Genomic DNA, 19,335 nt, shown 5'->3' on the forward strand with positions numbered 1-19,335 from the left:
CCCAATGATAAAAAGTTTCTTATTGAGAAATTTATAAAACAATATTTAATTAAATAAACTGTGTTTATATGTCATCCTTAGGTTTAATTATGTGGAAAGGGACAGGATTCACTTATGTTTATTCACATAAATTATCATTGACACTGGTTTTGCCTATTAAGGTGCTATTACACTTATCCAATTTCGGCAGATTTCACCCGATCCTGACGGAGGACGGGGAGCTCATAGGAAATTAGGTCACACTTGTCCTCAGGACTAGTGTATAGGGACCTTTACAATGACTATAATTCATTTGCTTTGCTTCTGAACCCACCAACCCGAGGTACCCCTGCAAGGGTCCCGAGGCACCCTAGGGTGCCTAAGCACACAGTTTGGGAACCACTGGCTTAGGGCAAGGAACACTTTCTCTTCCAAATCATAATTGATGTGGAATATATACTATGAAAAAATGCAATTTTTTAAAAATATTGTGAACATATATGTCACATATGTCGACCATAAAGGAGTGAACCTTTTGATTGTGTCAACATATTGTTAATGGTGACATAATGCATGTTGACCAATAGTGGTCAATCTCCTTGATTTCACATTACCCACATTATGCAGCTGTTATATTTGGGGACAAAAAACAAACAGAGATGGGTGCCATTTTCCTGCTCTGTGGGTGTCGTCTCTATAATTGGGACAGTTTGGAGGTATGCTATAGTACTAAAAGCAGCAAAAAAGAAAAAAAAATAAGAATATAGGTATTGTACAGCATCCACACACAGCACCTTAGTGCATTACATTTGATGGTGCGTACACACATGCCAATATAATGAACAATATCAGTCATTTTGGTCCTTCTGAGTGATATCATTCATAATATATAATGTAATATTGCCCAGTGTGTACACAACGAGCGACAAGTGCTCATGATAACATACTTGAGGATATTGCTCATGTAGCGAATCATCAAGTGTGTTAGTGTAACACAGCATTCAGCCCTCTTCCAAGTATTACACGTAGTACACACAGCATCATAGGCCCTTATTCAGACCTGATCGCTAGGCTGCGTGTAATTGCAGCATAGTGAACAGGTAAACGCTCCCCCGCTGAACACCCCATATTACAGCCCCACTCCCCAGTACACATAGGTGTGGTATAGCACACTGTCAACCTTTAGCCTGATGTTAGAATCCCGACTGCTGGACTCAGACATCAGGCCGATCGCAATGAAACCCCTTGCGGGCTCGCTGCTCTCGCCATGCTGCTGGCACAGTGGCTCGACACCTATTCTGTTCTCCCTCTATGGGGGTCGTGGACCCCCACGATGGAGAATAGCCGCTGCCCGTCTGTCGGGGTTTTAATAGTCGATGTAAAATGTCAGAATCCCGACTGACGGTCAGTCATCCTGCACCCATACACATAGCACTCACCTGGCTGTGTTGCTCCATCAAGGAGAGTGTAGGGACCCTGCAGTGTGGTTGAAGCAGGCAGTGTGGTGGGGGGAGTTAAGCAGCATAGGGCCGTCAGTGACAGGTGCAGGGAGAGCAGGGTTGATGCATGGCGTGTGGAGGGCAGCTCCAACCTCAGGCAAGCCCTGGCTGCTGCTGACTCTCCTGCTTTTTCCGAGCCACAGACTTCCTCATCGTGACAACAGCTCGGCCACCGATACCCACAGCCGTGCGGTGGCTGGCTGTGATGTTAATGTGCAGGCATCGCTCCCTGGCAGTTCCGGACACATGCATGCGCAGTCTAGATTGGAATAGAGAGAGGGAGGTGCCAGTAGGTTTGTGGTGCAGCGGGAGGCCATACCTCCCAACTGTCCCGCTAAACGTGGGAACGTCCCGATTTTTGGGGACGTTCCCGCATCCCTTCATGAAACTCCAATTGTTCCAAAAAACTCACCCTTTTAGAACTACGGCCGGCAGTGTCCCGCTGCGGGGGGGGGGGGCAAGTTGGGAGTCCTCCCCAATCTGACAGAATAGACGCTGTGCGAATGCGCACAGCATCTATTCGCAACCGAAAATGGGGACTCTGCTTAATTTGCATAAACCGCACCCTCATTTACATACACCACGCCCCCTTTTCGGGCGCTAATGTGGCTTCGCCGCGCGAGTGTCCCTATTCTCATATTCCCAAAGTTGGGAGGTATGGGAGGCTGATGTAGAAATCGGGAGCTTACCGCTGAATGCGGGAGGGTAGGCATGTCTGTGTAAAACACAAGTATAGTAGATCTTACTTACTGCTTTGGGACTCATCTACATTTGGATGTATGCAATTTTAGGACATGCCCTTTTAGATGTAGCAGTACATGTCTATGTTCATAGGTGTTACCTTCACAATCTCCCTAACATGCTCTTTCAAGAATAGGCAAGTATAAATGCAACCGATATTCTTTTACTCCAGATTTTCATTAACACTTTTCATCTCTTCATAACAATCTGTAATTCTTTCTTCACAGTAGTGTAGCCAAGAATGAATGATAACACTACTACTACTACTACTAATAACAACAACAACAACAACATTGTTCTATTTTTATGGCACTTTTCTCCAAATGACTGTAAATGCTTTCCTTTGCATATTAAAACAACACAGGGCTGAGAATACAAAACAAAGAATTAACAAACCACATAAAATGAGCAAACGTTTGATTTTCTTCAGAAAGGGGCATTAAAAAAATTATAGAGGGAACAGGTAAGTCTTGAGAGTGGGGGCCTCTCACACTGTCAGACACTCACTGTAGAATGTTTACTGTTTGTCCTTACTGTTATCAATAAAGTTACATCATGTAAACACCATCTTATTATCTCCTCAGTATGGAGGGTGCCACCCCTGGGGCAGGTAGAAGAGGTAAAGTACAGACTGATGGGGTGACATCTGCGTTATCTTACCACATTGGTGTTTAACTTGCATGGCCATCAAATGGGCATGGCTTTATGAGACATTCCATGTGTTGTGCATCAGTGAGTGGAAGCTATTGCAGGAACTTACAAAGTTTATAAATCATGTGCATTTGAATCAACTAAACATGGGAAGTGGAGGGATGGGTGGGTCAGTACAGCCTGTGTGCATCCAGTGCTTAACTTCATAGAATCCGCTGAAGATTGCTGTGTGGTGTCCATATAATAATTACGAAGGTCAGAACATGTTATGTGATAATGCTCTATGTACAGTTATTCACTGACTCTGTCATACTGTTACATTGTGGTAAGTAATATAATGTATGGAAACATGATATGAGCTTAGAAACTTAAGGATGTCTGTGTTGAATTGAATACACTGAAATGATTTCAAACATAATTCTTATTCTTAATAATAATAATAATAATAACAACAATAATAATAATAATAATAATAATAAATATCTGATATGCTTTTACTAGCTTGCTTCTAACATAATATTCCGATTAGACTACTGTATTACCAATATAAATGCACCAATCAGTTGTGTCTGTGTATACTGTATGTAGTGAATGCAACATTTTACTTTTATACATACACAACAATCCTTTGCAGTAATATATTTAGAAATCTTCCGATTTCCATGTTGCGGGAACATCATACTGCACTTTTAAGAAGAAAAATCCCACCAGCAAGAATAAATACATTTTAATCAACTAATGTGCTGACTGATGAGATCATTTTAGCCAAAGTAATACTCTTCTTTGCATATACAGCAGTTAAAAATGCTTCTTTGATCTGTTGTTGCCTGATTCAGATGGTATCTGCAATGCTTGCCTAACTTTGCTGGATTTCAGTACATATATTAAAATAACAATGTATAAATTAAAAAAGTTGTAACAGAATGTTATATATGTATCTAAAATATAATGCATTCGTTCAGGTCTAAAGGCCCATACACACTGGGTGACTCAGCTGAAAGCCGCCCAGTTTACTCGTTTAAGTTGCTTTCATCTTGAAAGCCGCCCAGTGTGTACAAGGCAGTGATGAGCGGTGAATGATGGAGCACGCTCCCGCATCATTTATGCCCTGGCCGCTCATCTGCTGGTATTACCAGCAGATGAACAAGGGAGTGGACGGCTTTCCATAGTGTTTCCAAAGCTGTCCACCCTGGGGAAGGGAAAATTGCTAAAAACATGCTTAGTGTGTATAAACTAACCATTTTTCAGCCCAGCGATATTCCTCATCATCGTTATCCATACACGCTGGGTAAAAACACCCAGTGTGTATGGACCTTTAGTTACTTTTCTGGTAAATAATTTGAATTCCTGAGTCTCTGGAGATCTAACAATTGCAGGTACACTATCCACAGTGACAATAATTTCAATAGGTTGTTGCTGAAACAATGTGTTTTTAAACTGAATCGATCTTGTATACTGTAATAACCGTTGATCCAGTGTTATAAATGGGGCCTAGATATTCTCTAGGAAGAAGTCAGGGCCTGATTAAAGGTTCCAGGTGCCCTAGGCTAATACACACAGGGACTCACTATTCATTATGCCTATGGGCATGTAACGAAGGTTATACAACTGGCATGTATGATCTAAGGCTTGTGGCGTGTGATGGAAATGTTGTCTTTAGGCTGCCCAGCTGGCTCTGTAGAACAGAACATAAAGTAATGGTTCCTTCAACAGTAAGTTACATTGGCAAAGCCATCTGGCAACCACTTTAAGAACTTTAAGAACTTAACCCCCCCCCCCTTTCCTGTAACTTAGTGATAGGTGATAGTTAGCAATAATCAAATAAATTAGGCCTTACTTTTATTCTCCAGGTGCCACCTGTGAGATCTCCCCACAGTGTATGAATAAGATCATTCCTATGGGGTGTACTCTGCATCCCATTGCTAAAGATGCTGGTGTACTGGTATTGGTTGATGGTGGTGCTCAAACCTAAATTTGCCGGCTGCTGTGTCGAGTGGGTCCCAACTCAGAGAATTATAGCTAATACTTGGTGACCAGCGCTCAGGCCCTATCATACATATGGTGTGATATATGGGTACTCTGTGCGTACTGTAACAGACAAGTCTGTGAGCCAGTAGTAAAAATAAAATTGTATTTATTGAAAAAGGTGCACAAGATGACTGTACTGGTATGATCTGTGTTGCAGCAGCTGTTGAAAGCCGAGGCAGGGCTAAAGGACACAGCGGGCTGATGGCACAGTCACCTGTAGGGAAATGCACAGTCTGGGTGAGGAGGGGGGTGGTGGTGGGTGGGGGCAAATGGGGGGTAAGGGAAGAACAGTCTGGTAGTTCTGGGTTGGGCAGTGCCCAGATAGTCCTGGACTGAAATGAAGGGGTGGTAACACTGGATGCCCATGAAGGGGAGGACAGTCCAGGGTGAAGGAAGGTGACAGGGTGTCGTCAAAGGCTTGCGTCCCAAGCACCTCGGCGGTGCACCGTGCACGTACCTGATACCCGCTGGTTCTTTTCCCGTCTGGAGGGTCCTTCGGCGTTGTCCACGGCCTGGAGACTTTTCCGGCGTCTGTTTCAGGGGAGGACGCCGGCTGTCGATCCACGCCGCTTCTACAGCAAACAGCCGCACTTCCGGGTTCTGCAGGGATCGCGTAGTCGGAAGTGTGAGCTGGTTGGTGGAGCAGGGTGGGCTCGACTCCCGGATGGGAGGAGACTCGGAGGATGATGCTGTCGTGTGTGACCCAACGCGTTTCTGCCCTTGTGGGGCCTTTCTATCTGGGCACTGCCCAACCCAGAACTACCAGACTGTTCTTCCCTTACCCCCCATTTGCCCCCACCCACCACCACCCCCCTCCTCACCCAGACTGTCACCCTACAGGTGACTGTGCCATCAGCCCGCTGTGTCCTTTAGCCCTGCCTCGGCTATCAACAGCTGCTGCAACACAGATCATACCAGTACAGTCATTTTGTGTACCTTTTTCAATTAATACAATTTTATTTTTACTACTGGCTCACAGACTTGTCTGTTACAGTACGCACACAGTACCCATATATCACACCATATGTATGATAGGGCCTGAGCGCTGGTCACCAAGTATTAGCTAAAGATGCTGGTGATTAGACGACCAGTGCTGGAATCCAGACATCGCTCAAAGTCCTGAAATATGCCAATGTTGGTATTGTAACCGCCAGCGTCCTGGCTGTCAGGATCCTGTACCCAATCCATTCCTACTGAATAAGGAATGGATTGGGTACAATCCATTGTGTGAAATGCATCACATAATATCACACGCCTATGCAATGAGCAGTTATTCAATCATATTAAACTTCTATTCTATTTTGGGTCTATATCAAGAAATGGACACCACACCTTCTCTAAGCACGGTTGTAAAAGAAGTGATGCAGCAACAACAAGCCCAAGCCTCTGAAATAGAAAGAAACAAAACCATCCTCAGCCAATATCAAGTAAGTTACCGCATCAGATACCATTGATGTCAATGTGCATATTTTGTTGTCCACAAGTCAATGTTCGTGTATTGCAGTGGCTCTCCACAGACATTTATTTATCTACTTTTATCTATTACTGTTTCAGTATTGCAACCATGGGGGACAATCCAGTTGTAATGTAATAAATGTAATAATGTTATAACTGAAATCAGCTTCTGCAGTGTAAAAGACCATACACACGGGGTGATTTCTGCATAGCCTACATAATGAGCAATGTATACTAAGCGATTCTCCTTGTGCTTCCCAGTGGCTGGATCGCCCATACACACCTAGCAATGTGTTTATAGGTGTCTGTGCTAACTCATTGTTCTTTATGAAAATGCATGTGCTAAAGAACTGGCGAGCGATGGCGACGATTGGGACCATGCATCGCCATGGGGCATACACACGGGGCGAAGGGATCTACATAGATCTCTTAGAAAATAAGTAAAAATTGCCCCATAGGTATACACCTTTGGCTGGAAATTTACTAAGATAAAGATCTGTTTCTCATGAAATGTTGCTATGGGCATGGCTCGTCCACTGACTGCTATTGCTGTCATGCCACCAGCTCATCTGCCACCCTCGCCGGTGGAGAGATAGAGGGGGGAATCCTCCCTGGGCGGGGAAATGCTGTCATGAAGCGGCTAGTCGTGTCAGCAGTATTGAGCCAAACAGACTCATTACTACATGCTGCAGCCACTGGCCCCTGCTGGGCTGTATGAAGCAGGACGACTCAGAGGAGAGGCTCTTTCCTTCACTCTCCTCCCATTCCTGGTCCCACTTCCCCCTGTGTCTGTGCAGGCAACCTGCAGAGGTCAATGGATAGTGCATGACTCACCTTGAAGAATCATGAAGCCGAACCCCAGCCCTCACAAGCACAGGCCAGTCAGTGGGAGTCTTGCATGTGTGTATGTATACACACACACATATATATATATATATATATATATATACACACCAGGGACGTGCAGTCAGGGGAGGCAGGGGAGGCAGTGCCTCCCCTGTCATTAATGACAAACATAATAAAATAATATAAAGAAAATACTTATGACACATATTATGTGTCATAAGTATATGCTTTATATCATCCTATTCATTTTTACACCATGCTTTTCTTTTTTAAATTGATTTCGGAGGCACTGGGAGCAGTGCCGCCGGCTATCAATGTTAAGGTTCCAGAGGAGGAGGCGGGCAGGGGGCGGGGCCAAGGAGCAGGCTGAAAAATCCCATTAAAAAAACCTGTATAGGCGGCACCTATAGCGGTGCCTCAGTGACAGGGGGTGCTTTCTGCCTATATTAGATCACGCCCCTGTCACTGAGGCACCGCTATGATTGGTGTCACTCTGCTGCCAGTCAGCGCAGCAGAAGAAATCCAGCTGCTCCCTCCGCACCGCACCCCCCCTCCCCAGCCTTCCCCACACTTCGGGACCAAGACCCTCTCTGCACCCTAGGGACCCCACCCCACCCCTCTCCTTCCCTACCCAGCGGTTGCACCCTACCGACCCCACCGACCCTCTCCTTCCCTACCCGGCGGCTGCACCCTACCGACCCCGCACCGCTCCCCGCCCCCCCCCCCTCTCCTTCCCTACCCGGCGGCTGCACAGACGGACACACCGGCTCCTTCCCGGCGGGTGCGCGATAGACTTTGCATGCACCTTCCTCTCCGGCCGGATCTCTGCACCCCAGCTCCGTCCACGCTCTCAACCCCGTAGACGCCATGCCCGGAGCCTGAGGGTAAGTGGTAGCCCCAGGGCAGGGACAAGGCATACGGGAGACTAAGAGGCGGGGAGGCAGTAGCTGAGGGGATGCAGGTGCCAGGCGCCCCATGTCTGCAAGTTTGATCCCCGCTGCTGCTGAGTGAGAGCCCGGGAGCAGTCAGTGTGGATAGATGTAAGGTGCATTATGTGTGGGCATTTAATCATTTGGGGCATAAGTGTACTGTGCATTATGTGTGGGCATTAATCATGTGGGGCATGAGTGTACTGTGCATTATGTGTGGGCATTAATCATGTGGGGCATAAGTGTACTGTCCATTATGTATGGGCATTAATCATGTGTGGGCATAAGTGTATGGTGCATTATGTGTGGGCATTAATCATGTGGGGCATAAGTGTACTGTCCATTATGTATGGGCATTAATCATGTGTGGGCATAAGTGTATGGTGCATTATGTGTGGGCATTAATCATGTGGGGCATAAGTGTACTGTGCATTATGTGTGGGCATTAATCATGTGTGGCATATGTGTACGGCGCATTATGTGTATATGGGCATTAATCATGTGGGGCATAAGTGTACGGTGCATTATGTGTAGGCATTAATCATGTGGGGCATATGTGTACTGTGCATTATGTGTGGGCATTAATCATGTGGGGCAAATGTGTACTGTGCATTATGTGTGGGCATTAATCATGTGGGGCATATGTGTACGGTGCATTATGTGTATATGGGCATTAATCATGTGGGGCATATGTGTACGGTGCATTGTGTGTATATGGGCATTAATCATGTGGGGCATATGTGTACGGTGCATTGTGTGTATATGGGCATTAATCATGTGGGGCATATGTGTACTGTGCATTATGTGTGGGCATTAATCATGTGGGGAATATGTGTATGGTGCATTATGTGTGGGCATTAATCACGTGGGGCATATGTGTACGGTGCATTGTGTGTATATGGGCATTAATCATGTGGGGCATATGTGTACTGTGCATTATGTGTGGGCATTAATCATGTGGGGAATATGTGTATGGTGCATTATGTGTATATGGGCATTAATCATGTGGGGCATATGTGTACGGTGCATTATGTGTGGGCATTAATCATGTGGGTAATATGTGTATGGTGCATTATGTGTATATGGGCATTAATCATGTGGGGCATAAGTGTACGGTGCATTATGTGTATATGGAGTTTGAGCGCAGTGGCAGGTGCAGGATATGCAGCTGCTATGGCACCCTTGATGTTTGTAGGACCTGCTCGCCACACTTTATACAATCAACTCCTCCCCTGCACCAAGTCATTCTGCTGCCAGTGCCTCACCAACCACTGTCCTCACCGCACGTCACTGATACACACACATACAAAGAGTCCAGTAATTGCGCAAGTAATTCCTTGTGGTAAAAGTCCATCCCTATAGTGGTAAACCATGCAGTGCAGCTGAATTCTGGAGTGAGGTTCACCAAGACCTCACGGAGAAGTACATGCAGGAAAAAAAAAACAGAAAGCGCACGATGTGAGTATAAAAGTAAACAGCACTTTACTATGTAATAAGGTCACATACATGTAAGTTTAAGATAGACGGTAAGCAATGGTATATTAACCCAGACAGAGTTCATCAGACATCCACACTTTTATGCAAACTCCAAGTCAGCGGCTGAGACTCACGGCCGGGACCAGACAGACCAAAAGACGATCACAGCGTCACAGAGTCAACATCATCAAAGGACCCCACCAACGCGTTTCGTCAGAAGATGACTTCCGGACAAAGTAATCTACTGACGAAACGCTTTGGTGCGCTGTAAATAATATGGCTAGAACCCCTAAAAAGGAGCCGAAGACCCCACAAACAGTAAAGCTGTCACCTCGCTGGTGCTTGCCTCCTTTTAATGGGACCAGCCTTGGTGCATAAAGAAAACCCCATAAAATGCTATGAATGTGCTGAACCAGGGCATGTGAGGCAAACTTGACAAAAAAGAGTTGAACCAATAAACATTAGTGTTGCTAGTTTGGGACCAGTTTACCCGGTTTCCTATACCATGGTACATCCGACTATGCGACCTTCCCTATTCTGGAAAACACTTATGTAAGGTGGTCGCGAATTTACTGCCTTAGTAGATACAGCCAGTGAGTTGTGCCTGAGGCTGTGTTGCCTAGGGTAACCAAGAGAGAACCAGGTTCTGTAAAAGTGCTGTGTGTCCATGGTTCCACTGAGAGGTTCCCAAAAGTATGCATTAGGATTGGCCTAAAGGGCTGCTGGTATGGTGTAATAGCAGCCATCCTCTAAATCAGGCCCTATCTTATAAAATAGGGTGTGACTTCACTTATCACCACTGTATACTGTTTTGTACATCTTAATATTTAAGCAGGTCTGATTTTGGCAGCACAATCCGTACAGTGTTGAGTGTAAACCATGCAATAAGCTCGTTTGAAATGTTAATTCCATAAAACATATGGTGAAAGTCTTTCTTTGTACGAAGATTAAGCTGTCTGTTGAAGAAGGAAAAATCCAGATGGATAAGTTAAAGCCGCAATCTGTGCTGCTTGCTTTTTAATTATTGTTATTCATGCATCACCAGAGAGTACCTGAGAAGTGATTTGTGATCTCTTAATTTACATGCCCTAATTTTGGTAATTTTACCACTTACATGACTTGCTTATCCACTGGACATAAAATACTTGCTAAACCCTTAAATATCTCTATATATTTTTTAATTAAACTTTCCTCCTCTGTATTTTGTGGCAGTCAGAATTGCTGTATGTCTACTGCATGCAAAAATTATCATTTTAAATGCGAGCTTTACTAGTATTTTACAAGATGCTGCATAATCTGAATATTTACCAGTCTGACAAATGTGAATACTATAATTTATACCTTTTACCCCAACCTACCTGATATTAATTGTAAAGAAAAATATATGTATGTCAAAATTGAAACTGATCCCAAAATGTAGTGTTCTGCTGAGTTCCATTGATTCAGTTCTTGTGTATACTTTGCCTTTCTGCAGAATGTGACACTGATCTGTGTTTCTAAACATGAATTTCCCATCATTTACTTTGGGCTAATAGCTGGGATAATGATAATTAATTAATCTTGCTGTGTGGAATATTTGGAATAGGAGTAGGGACACTTTAGGCTAAATTCCACTAGTGAACATTCCAAAATACACTATATAAATTTAAAATCAGGCAAATATTTTGTGGAATTTTTTATTTTTTATTTTTGCTTATTAATAATTGAATGTATATAAATTGGGAGAATAATTTTACTTTGCATTTGCTGGTTCTGAGGATTTTTTACTATTATTATGTTATTTATATACCGCACAAATATTCCACAGAGCTTTACAGAGAATATTTGAACATTCACATCAGTCCCTGCCCCAGTGGAGCTTACAATCTATATTCCCGACCACATATACACAAAAACACAGACATTCTAGGGTTAATTGTTTTGGGAGCCAATTGACCTACTGTACCAGAATATTTTTGGATTGTGGGAGGAAACCAGAGTACCCAGAGGAAACCCACGCAAGTACGGGGAGAATATACAAACTCTGCACAGTTAGAACCATGGTGGGAATCAAACCCGTGACCTCATTCCTGTGAGTCCGTAATGCTAACCATTACACCATCTGTGCTGAATTTAGAACTGCTCATCACATGAGCCATCTATTTGTAATTAGGATGCTCCAATTAAGAATTAAGGTGAAGATAAAAAAAGATCACTACTTAGATTTGTATGTGACTAATATTTAATGATCTTATGCCTATCCTGCCTCCGTTCCCCTCCGTTCCTACTTATCCTGTTTTTCGTTCGTCCACCCACCTATTTTTAGTATGTTAACTCTTATGAGTAGGGTCCTCCTGCCTCACGCACTCACCCTACCTCTTTACCTCACCTGTCCTCCTGTCCTGTTCTTCCCTTCCTCTACTTCATCTTCAGTCTCCTCGACAATTTTGACACCTACTTCTGAACTGATGCTGATTTTATTTCTACCAGCTATACCCCTATTTATACTGTATTTTTCAACACACCCTGTACGTTACCTTGTCATTTGTTTTTTGTTTGCTATGTACGGCGCTGCGGACCCTTTGCGGCGCCTTATAAATAAACGTACTACTACTACTACTTATGAAATTTCTTATCACTTTAGACAGAACTTTATGAGCTTGAAAGAGAACTGAAGTCTGTTCTATTGGAAGCAAAAGAAGTTGACAAAAAGCTTTCTGAAGACGAAGGCGCAATAGAAAATTTAACGCATCAATGTGAAATCTTGGAAAACCAAATCTACTCAATTCATGCAGAGAACATCAGGCTTAAACTAGACTTGGATACTCAGAAAGAAGATTTTGAATCTATTGTATCAAGTAATAATGGCTACAGAAAGAGAATTGCTGAAAATTGCCATCAATTTACAGTGGTGGAAAATAATTTACCATATATGATTGAACTTATTAAAAAAAGAGACACAATCCAACTTCTACAGAGGCAGAAGGAGGAAATGATCCTTGACATGCATAATCCAGGCAGTGCTGCAGTAAAACAAGTGCAGGTTAGTAATAAAGATATTAATTGGGCCATAATATCACACCTCTGTAATGTTGGATTACATTCTTTACAGACAAAATATCTGGAGAACTGAACTGCACATCTTAACTTTGAACTTTGAAGCTGAGTATACACTAGATGACGGGCAAATGAAGAAATGTTGTAAATGATTGCAGTTCAACTCCTGGACCATGGGTCTTCAAACTGTAGCCCTCCAGATGTTGTGAAACTACAAATCCCAGCATACCTTGCCACAGTTTTAACACTCCCTTATAGCAAAACTGTGGCAAGGCATGGCATGCTGGGATTTGTAGTTTCACAACATCTGGTGGGCCACAGTTTGAAGACCCATGTCCTGGACAAATTATATTGTACATACACATTGTGCAATATTACAAACGACCAAATTATATATTGGGCCTGATTCAGGTTGACTCCCTAAACAGTATAAATTCACTGCTTAGCGAGCCATCTAACGCCCCCTGCTGTCATGCCAATATCCTTGCCACATTGCAAATGAATGTTTAGCATAAAAATTTGGGGCGGGAGCTGACATCATGCGGTGTCAGCTGCCGGTCCTTGGCAGGCTTCATCATGCCTGCGTTTGCATGGAGATGCCCAGCGGTTTCCTGGGCGCACCTACCATTTTTGTAGGCACGCCCAAGAAATGCTGGGTGTCCCCATGCCACAGCCTCCTGCCCGCCTCCATCCCGCCCCCCCCCCCCTGTGCAAACGCCCCGGCGACTGTGCAAATCACTGAAGGTGTCTGCTCAGAAGCCCTGCACATGCGCATATGAGAATATATGCATGAGCAGAGCGATCAAACGGGAATTAGGCCCATTGTGCGTTGTTTATTGTTTGGTTGTAAACGATATAGCAGGTATAAATGAAGGTAGTGCCTACACACTGTACCATGTGCTAAACATTGTTAACAACATCCCCAGATTGAGCAGCATGTGGGACACACAAGACACCACAAATTACTTTCTGGATCACGCAATAGTGCACACAAGCTGGATGATGTGGACCATTTATTGTTATGATTTGCTGCTGGCAACTCAGCCAAAATAATTGTCTATTGTGTACCCAGCGTACACCTTTTCCGATAAAGGAATGGAAAACCCACCATCGTACTGCTGAAGCCACGGAATATACAGTGCTGTGAAATCAGACAAGTTTATCACCTTGCTTTTGTCTTATGCATATGAGTGACTGACATCATTGTCTGCCTGTATACATATGATTCACAGACTCTACAGGACATGCAGTCAGACTCAGGGCAGTATTTAATGAGTCTGATTCGCCATGTTCTACGGCGAATGTGTGCTATTTTTGTGCTGTAAGGTGAATCATTTTACCGTAAAAGTGATTCACCCTATTCAAAGTGCAATATTCGCCGACGGCGAACAGTGAATGATGGACAATTCGCCGTCTGATAGTCACCGCAATTTGCTGTGGTTTTTCAATGGGTTTTTCAATGTGATTAGCCGTGAGTGTATTCAATGATCAGATGGCGAATTGCTTTCTAAGTGATTTTCGCTATTTGTCACTGTGTAAATTTGGTGTAAAAAAATCTGAACTTTTATTATGTGAATTGGGCATGCTATTTTTATTCATGTGCTTACAGCACATGAATATATATTTAATTTAAAAATTATTTATTTATTTTACACATAACAGCCGCAGGGGGCGGGAGCCGAGAGCCGCTCATTAGATATTCATATATTCACTGCTCCCGATCATTACATATGCACGATCGGGAGCAGTGCTAGCATCTCACTACCCGGTCCCCTGCTAGCTCTCACGGGGGGCAGCTTGTGCTGCCTGTGTCTCCGGGAGCCCTGCTTCTGCCCCACACTGTCCGGCGCAGGCAGGGAGGCTTCCATCTCCCTGCCTGCCGCCGTCCGCCAGCTCCCTGCGGCATTCGCTGCAGGGGTTAAGAATCTCCGTTAGGGGCAGCGAACCCCTGCAGCATTAAATATGGTGACAGGGAGGGCTGGCAGCGAATGCTCCAGCCCTCCAGAACACGGTGATTGTGCAGCAAATCCTAAAAAGGATTTGCTGCACATGCCGACTATTCTCATTGAATACTGCCCTCATAATACTGCTTTTATTTTAAATTAAAAACATAAAAGAATTGCATCTTACATTATTTTTTAAAAGGTTAGACCAGTGGTTCCCAAACTGTGCGCCTAGGCTCCCTGGGGTGCCTCGAGACACTTGCAGGGGTGCCTCGGGTTGGTCGTCCAGGACCAATTCAAATTATTTATGATCAATTATTTCTGGACAAGACCAGTGCTGGTGGCTGCCAATCATAAAATGTGTACAATCAGAATCAAATCCTGCCCTTTACCACATAACTGAACCTAAGAAGCACATATAAACACAACCTACTTAACTTGATATATATTTTTTGGGGCCTAGGGGTGATACTCTAGGGTGCCGTGATTAGAAAAAGATTGGGAACCCCTGTTATTTTTCCACAGTCTGTAATTTGGTTTAGATTGTGATAGTCTGATTTTACTGAAGGATGTTGAGTTTTGACTAAACACCTGACTTTGTAGTGACTGCACGGTGTCTGGAATGGAATCCCATACAGCAGATGCTTCCTTTTTCTGACCTCCCTGTTTTGCTCTTTGAGCAATTTTGTGGTTGCACTTAAATATAGCCAGCAAGATCCTACCATTTTCTTGTGTGCAGACTGCAGACCTGGTATATTGTAACCCAATACACTTATATTATGCTGTTTAAGGCACAAGGGAAAAGGTAAGGTTATAGGAAGTAAGTTATTTCCATAAATATATTCCAGCAGTAACAGATTGTATAGTTTCATGTGCTTATTATACTACACTGGCAAATAACTGTCTGAAATATCTTCCTATATAAGCAGTGATGATTGCATTGTGATGTGTAGTTAATAAACAGCAAATTTTATCAGACACTTTGAGATCCCTGCACCCTCTTTGGATTTAATGCCACTGTACTCCAAGCAGCCCTCAATGCCCGAATGCCAAATTAAATAAAGTTTAGAGTGGGCCTGACTAAGGTCTACTTGTGACAAGGCAACTTAAAAGTGTCACAAATTACAGATGACTGGTACATTACACATGTGCAGGAACTTTCCTGCTTATATGTACAGTGCAGATTCTGCTCTACATCTGCCGATGTCAAGTGATTGACTGTCTGCAGTCATTTGGTGGTGAGGAGGGGCAGTGATTTTCTCGCACCCAAACACCTTCAGACTGTCAATCACTGGATGTCTACATCACCAAGGCCTGGATATCTGTCTTCCAGTAGCCTGAGGAGGAAAAACACACACACACCACTACCAGGGTGTTGGGAAGCCAAAACTCACTGATGCACGGAGTCAGTAAATTATACCTGTTCTGGTACAAAAATAAACAGAAGGGAACTGTGACACAAATCACAGAATATTGGATGGCAATGGGAGTAATGAGCAGTGGCGGCTCCAGAGAATGGGCTGCAGCACAGTTCAAAATTCAAATTGGGGAAGCCACACCAACTGTTACCAACTGTCATTCCAAACTGGCTCACTGGCAGTGGGTGTTTCTCCCCTATTTGAATTTTGAACTGTGTGGCAGCCCAGCTGTGAGTCATGGCACAGAGTGCATCAAACCCTGCTACCTATGTAAAAATATAGCCATGGGCCAGTTAGAGTGGGCATGCAATGGCCAGACTTTTGTTCAATGAAAGAAGGTCATTTGGTCCGATACTGTAAATCCCGGTTTTTGTTGATCACATGGATGACTGGGTACATGTGTGTCTTTTACTTAGGAAAGAGTTAGAACAGGATGCCATTGTTAGTATCCATTATAAATCTTTGCCATTGCAGCTCATTCTCCTGTGAGCTGAATTATGCACAAGCCTGACCTCGTTATCTCAGCCTGGGAGTTGGGCTGGATTATTCACAGGTGTTTTGATCACCTGAGCCCTTCATTAGGCATTCTGCCCGGCACTTCCCTGCCGGTTATAGTTCCTAGTGGAGTTCTTCTCTAGTCTTGTCTGAGCCTTGCCTTAGTCCTGTCATAGCCCTGATACAGTCCTGTGTACTCCAGTAAACACTCCTGCCGAGCATCCTGAACCCCAAGCCTTGTTTGCGCTACAGTGGCCGTGTTCCTGGTCCCAGTCAGCAGTCCTGTCTGCCTGCCCTGCAGAATCCTGAGATCTGTCTGCTGTTATACCATCATTCCAGATAAGTCAGGGCTTCTCCCTGCAGCTCTTCTTTTATTTATATTGTACTGTACCATCTCTGCATTGTTGCAGCAGCTCACACTGGGGCTTAGGTTTGTCCTGTTAGGTTCATTCCTTCCCTGTGCGAGTATTTAAGAGTTTGTTTGTTATTTACCACCTTAGTCCATTGTTGGACCCGTGGGGTATATTTCTCTGCATTTTGGTAGACTGGGTGTGATCGCCAGCTCACCCTGTTTTGCTGTGTGTTCTATCTCCTGCGGGCCACCTTGTCACACTAAAGACCAGGCGGCATGGGTCTGGGGCTGGACTTAATTCGGCCCCACAAACGTGGCTGTTATTGGCGAAGCCTTAGCCCGCAGGAGGCCAGTAGGACCATAGAGTTACAGCTATCGGGTCCACACACCCAGTTCTACTTTACAGCCATGCAGTAAACTGACAGACATATGTTTGTTTTGGACATTGCTCTGCTGGGAAACCCTGGGTCTGGTTATTCATGTGAACTTATTATGGACCAGATACATTATTATGGACCAGATACATCCTTTCTATTTGTCACATTCAGAGTATTATTTGGTCTCTGGGCCGGTATTACTGGTTAGAACTGACAGAATTAAGTTGCGTGGAGACATGTCTCCTCTCCTTCAGTTCCAGCTTCTGGATAGTTACTGAGCAGGAAGGAGAACCGATAAAATACTAGGCTGAAGAACTGATATTCTACCCTGCAAAGGTGGCAACACTAACGGAAGACTTGAACACATGTGTCAGCAACATAGATGTATGAGTACAGTCAGTATAATACACACTAGTGATACAGTGGGGTAAATTTACTAAAACCTCTAAAAATGAAAAGAGATGATGTTGCCCATAGCAGCCAATCAAATTAAGTCTATCAATTCTCCATTGCGTGCTTGAAAATAATAGACAGAATCTGCTATGGACAACGTCTCCATTTTTTTTTTTAAGCTTTAGTAATTCCACCCCTGAATGTGCACTCTGATAATAATAGCAACATATGCTAGAAACTGCTGGCTGTGATAGTTACTGCACACTAGTATCAGCAAACTTTAATGTGAACTGCATGCTGGTATATGCAGACTGGAACTGGAACTGCATGTCTATGCAGACTGTGGGGGCGTAATCAATTCTTGCAAATATTTTTGTCAGGTGAAAAATCTTAAAATCTCAGCTGGTTTTATGGTGAATTGGATTCACCCTATTTAATGACTTTGCAGATTTTTTGATTAATCAAAAATTCCAGTATGGATCGACAAATTTGCCACCGATCCACGTGTTTTCCACGGGTTTAGGTCCATTTTCACCCATTTCAGTTCTCCCTCACTAAGGCCCTTATTCTGATTGAGTCAGACGGCTGCATGTGCGGCCGGCCGGCGTTTTGTGTTTGCGCATGTGCAGAGACGTTTCAGCGCATTTGCGATGCCTCGCACGTCCGAACACGGCGTGAATTCCGTGCAGAAAATTATCGCATGGAACCATCCAAGCAAGGGGTGGAGAGGGGCATGAAGGGCTGTTTGGGCTCAATACCATATGCGTATGCCCCGCGTTTCATGGGTGTTCCCATGAAAACGCTGGGTGCGCGTATGGTAATCCGGTGGTGATGCACGTGTGGGGGCGGACAGCTGACATAGCCGGATGTCAGCTCGCGGGCTCACTGCGCTAGCCACGCTTCGGATTCACGTTTATAGTTGGGGGGTGGCGTGGGGGTGCATTTAACATTGTAAGCACCCATTAGGGTGTTTAAAAGCACCCATGCTATACAAGTTATAATCGCATCCCATCGCATTGTATGGCATTATATGCCATATACAATGCCATACAATTTTAAAATTGTATGACATTGTGAAACATCGCGCGATATCGCATCGCATGCGATATGGTCTGCGATGCGATGGGCGCCGTGATAGTACACAAGTACCATTTTTTTATATATAGCTCTCCTCAAACAGGAATCAAGGTGCTTTACACTCTACATAAAAAACAAAAAACCTAGTATAAAAGTATTATGCACTATAGCAATACGCAAACCACACAGAAATTAAAAAGAAAGAAAAGAAAAACTAGAGAACATAATTAGCATTCTGCTGATTTGGTCCAGACATATATATTTTTTAAATGTATTAACAGTTTCTTATATAGTGCACACATATTCTGCAGCATTTTACAGAGAATATTTTAACATTCACATCAGTCCCTGCCCCAGTGGAGCTTACAATCTGTATTCCCTACCACATGTACACGCACACACATTTATATTAGGGTTCATTTCTGTTAGAAGCCAAATAACCTACCAGTATATTTTTGGATTGTGGGAGGAAACTGGGTACCTGGAGGAAATCCATGCAAGTACGGGGAGAACATACAAACTCTGCACAGTTAGGGCCATGGTGGGAATCGAACCAATGACCTCAGTGCTGTGTGCCAGTAATGCTAACCATTAAACCATCCGTACTGTCTATGGGCAATACTTTGTATATGATTATAAA

The 19,335-nt window shown here is 43.9% G+C and overlaps 1 protein-coding gene and 1 long non-coding RNA gene across 3 annotated transcripts in view; one reads left to right on the plus strand and one right to left on the minus strand.

Annotated features, from left to right (window-relative positions):
* LOC146059088 (uncharacterized) overlaps positions 1–19,335 on the minus strand; it is a 102,633-nt gene that overhangs the window by 31,907 nt on the left and 51,391 nt on the right. The gene's annotated exons all lie outside the window — the stretch shown is intronic.
* Positions 1–19,335, plus strand: part of CCDC122 (coiled-coil domain containing 122) — a 29,423-nt gene that overhangs the window by 1,894 nt on the left and 8,194 nt on the right. Inside the window, exons 1-3 of one of the 2 annotated variants that reach the window (XM_083171210.1) lie at positions 2,782–2,838; positions 6,216–6,325; positions 12,228–12,626. In XM_083171210.1, the coding sequence (XP_083027336.1) occupies positions 2,805–2,838; positions 6,216–6,325; positions 12,228–12,626 (543 nt within the window). In that variant the 5' untranslated portion in view covers positions 2,782–2,804. Of the gene's footprint in view, positions 1–2,781; positions 2,839–6,215; positions 6,326–12,227; positions 12,627–19,335 lie in introns of those variants that run through there. The other variant, XM_083171211.1, reaches the window with a different exon arrangement.

The sequence above is a fragment of the Crinia signifera genome, chromosome 2, assembly GCF_055691185.1.
Source record: "Crinia signifera chromosome 2, ASM5569118v1, whole genome shotgun sequence".
In the NCBI taxonomy this organism is placed as follows: Eukaryota; Metazoa; Chordata; class Amphibia; order Anura; family Myobatrachidae; genus Crinia; species Crinia signifera.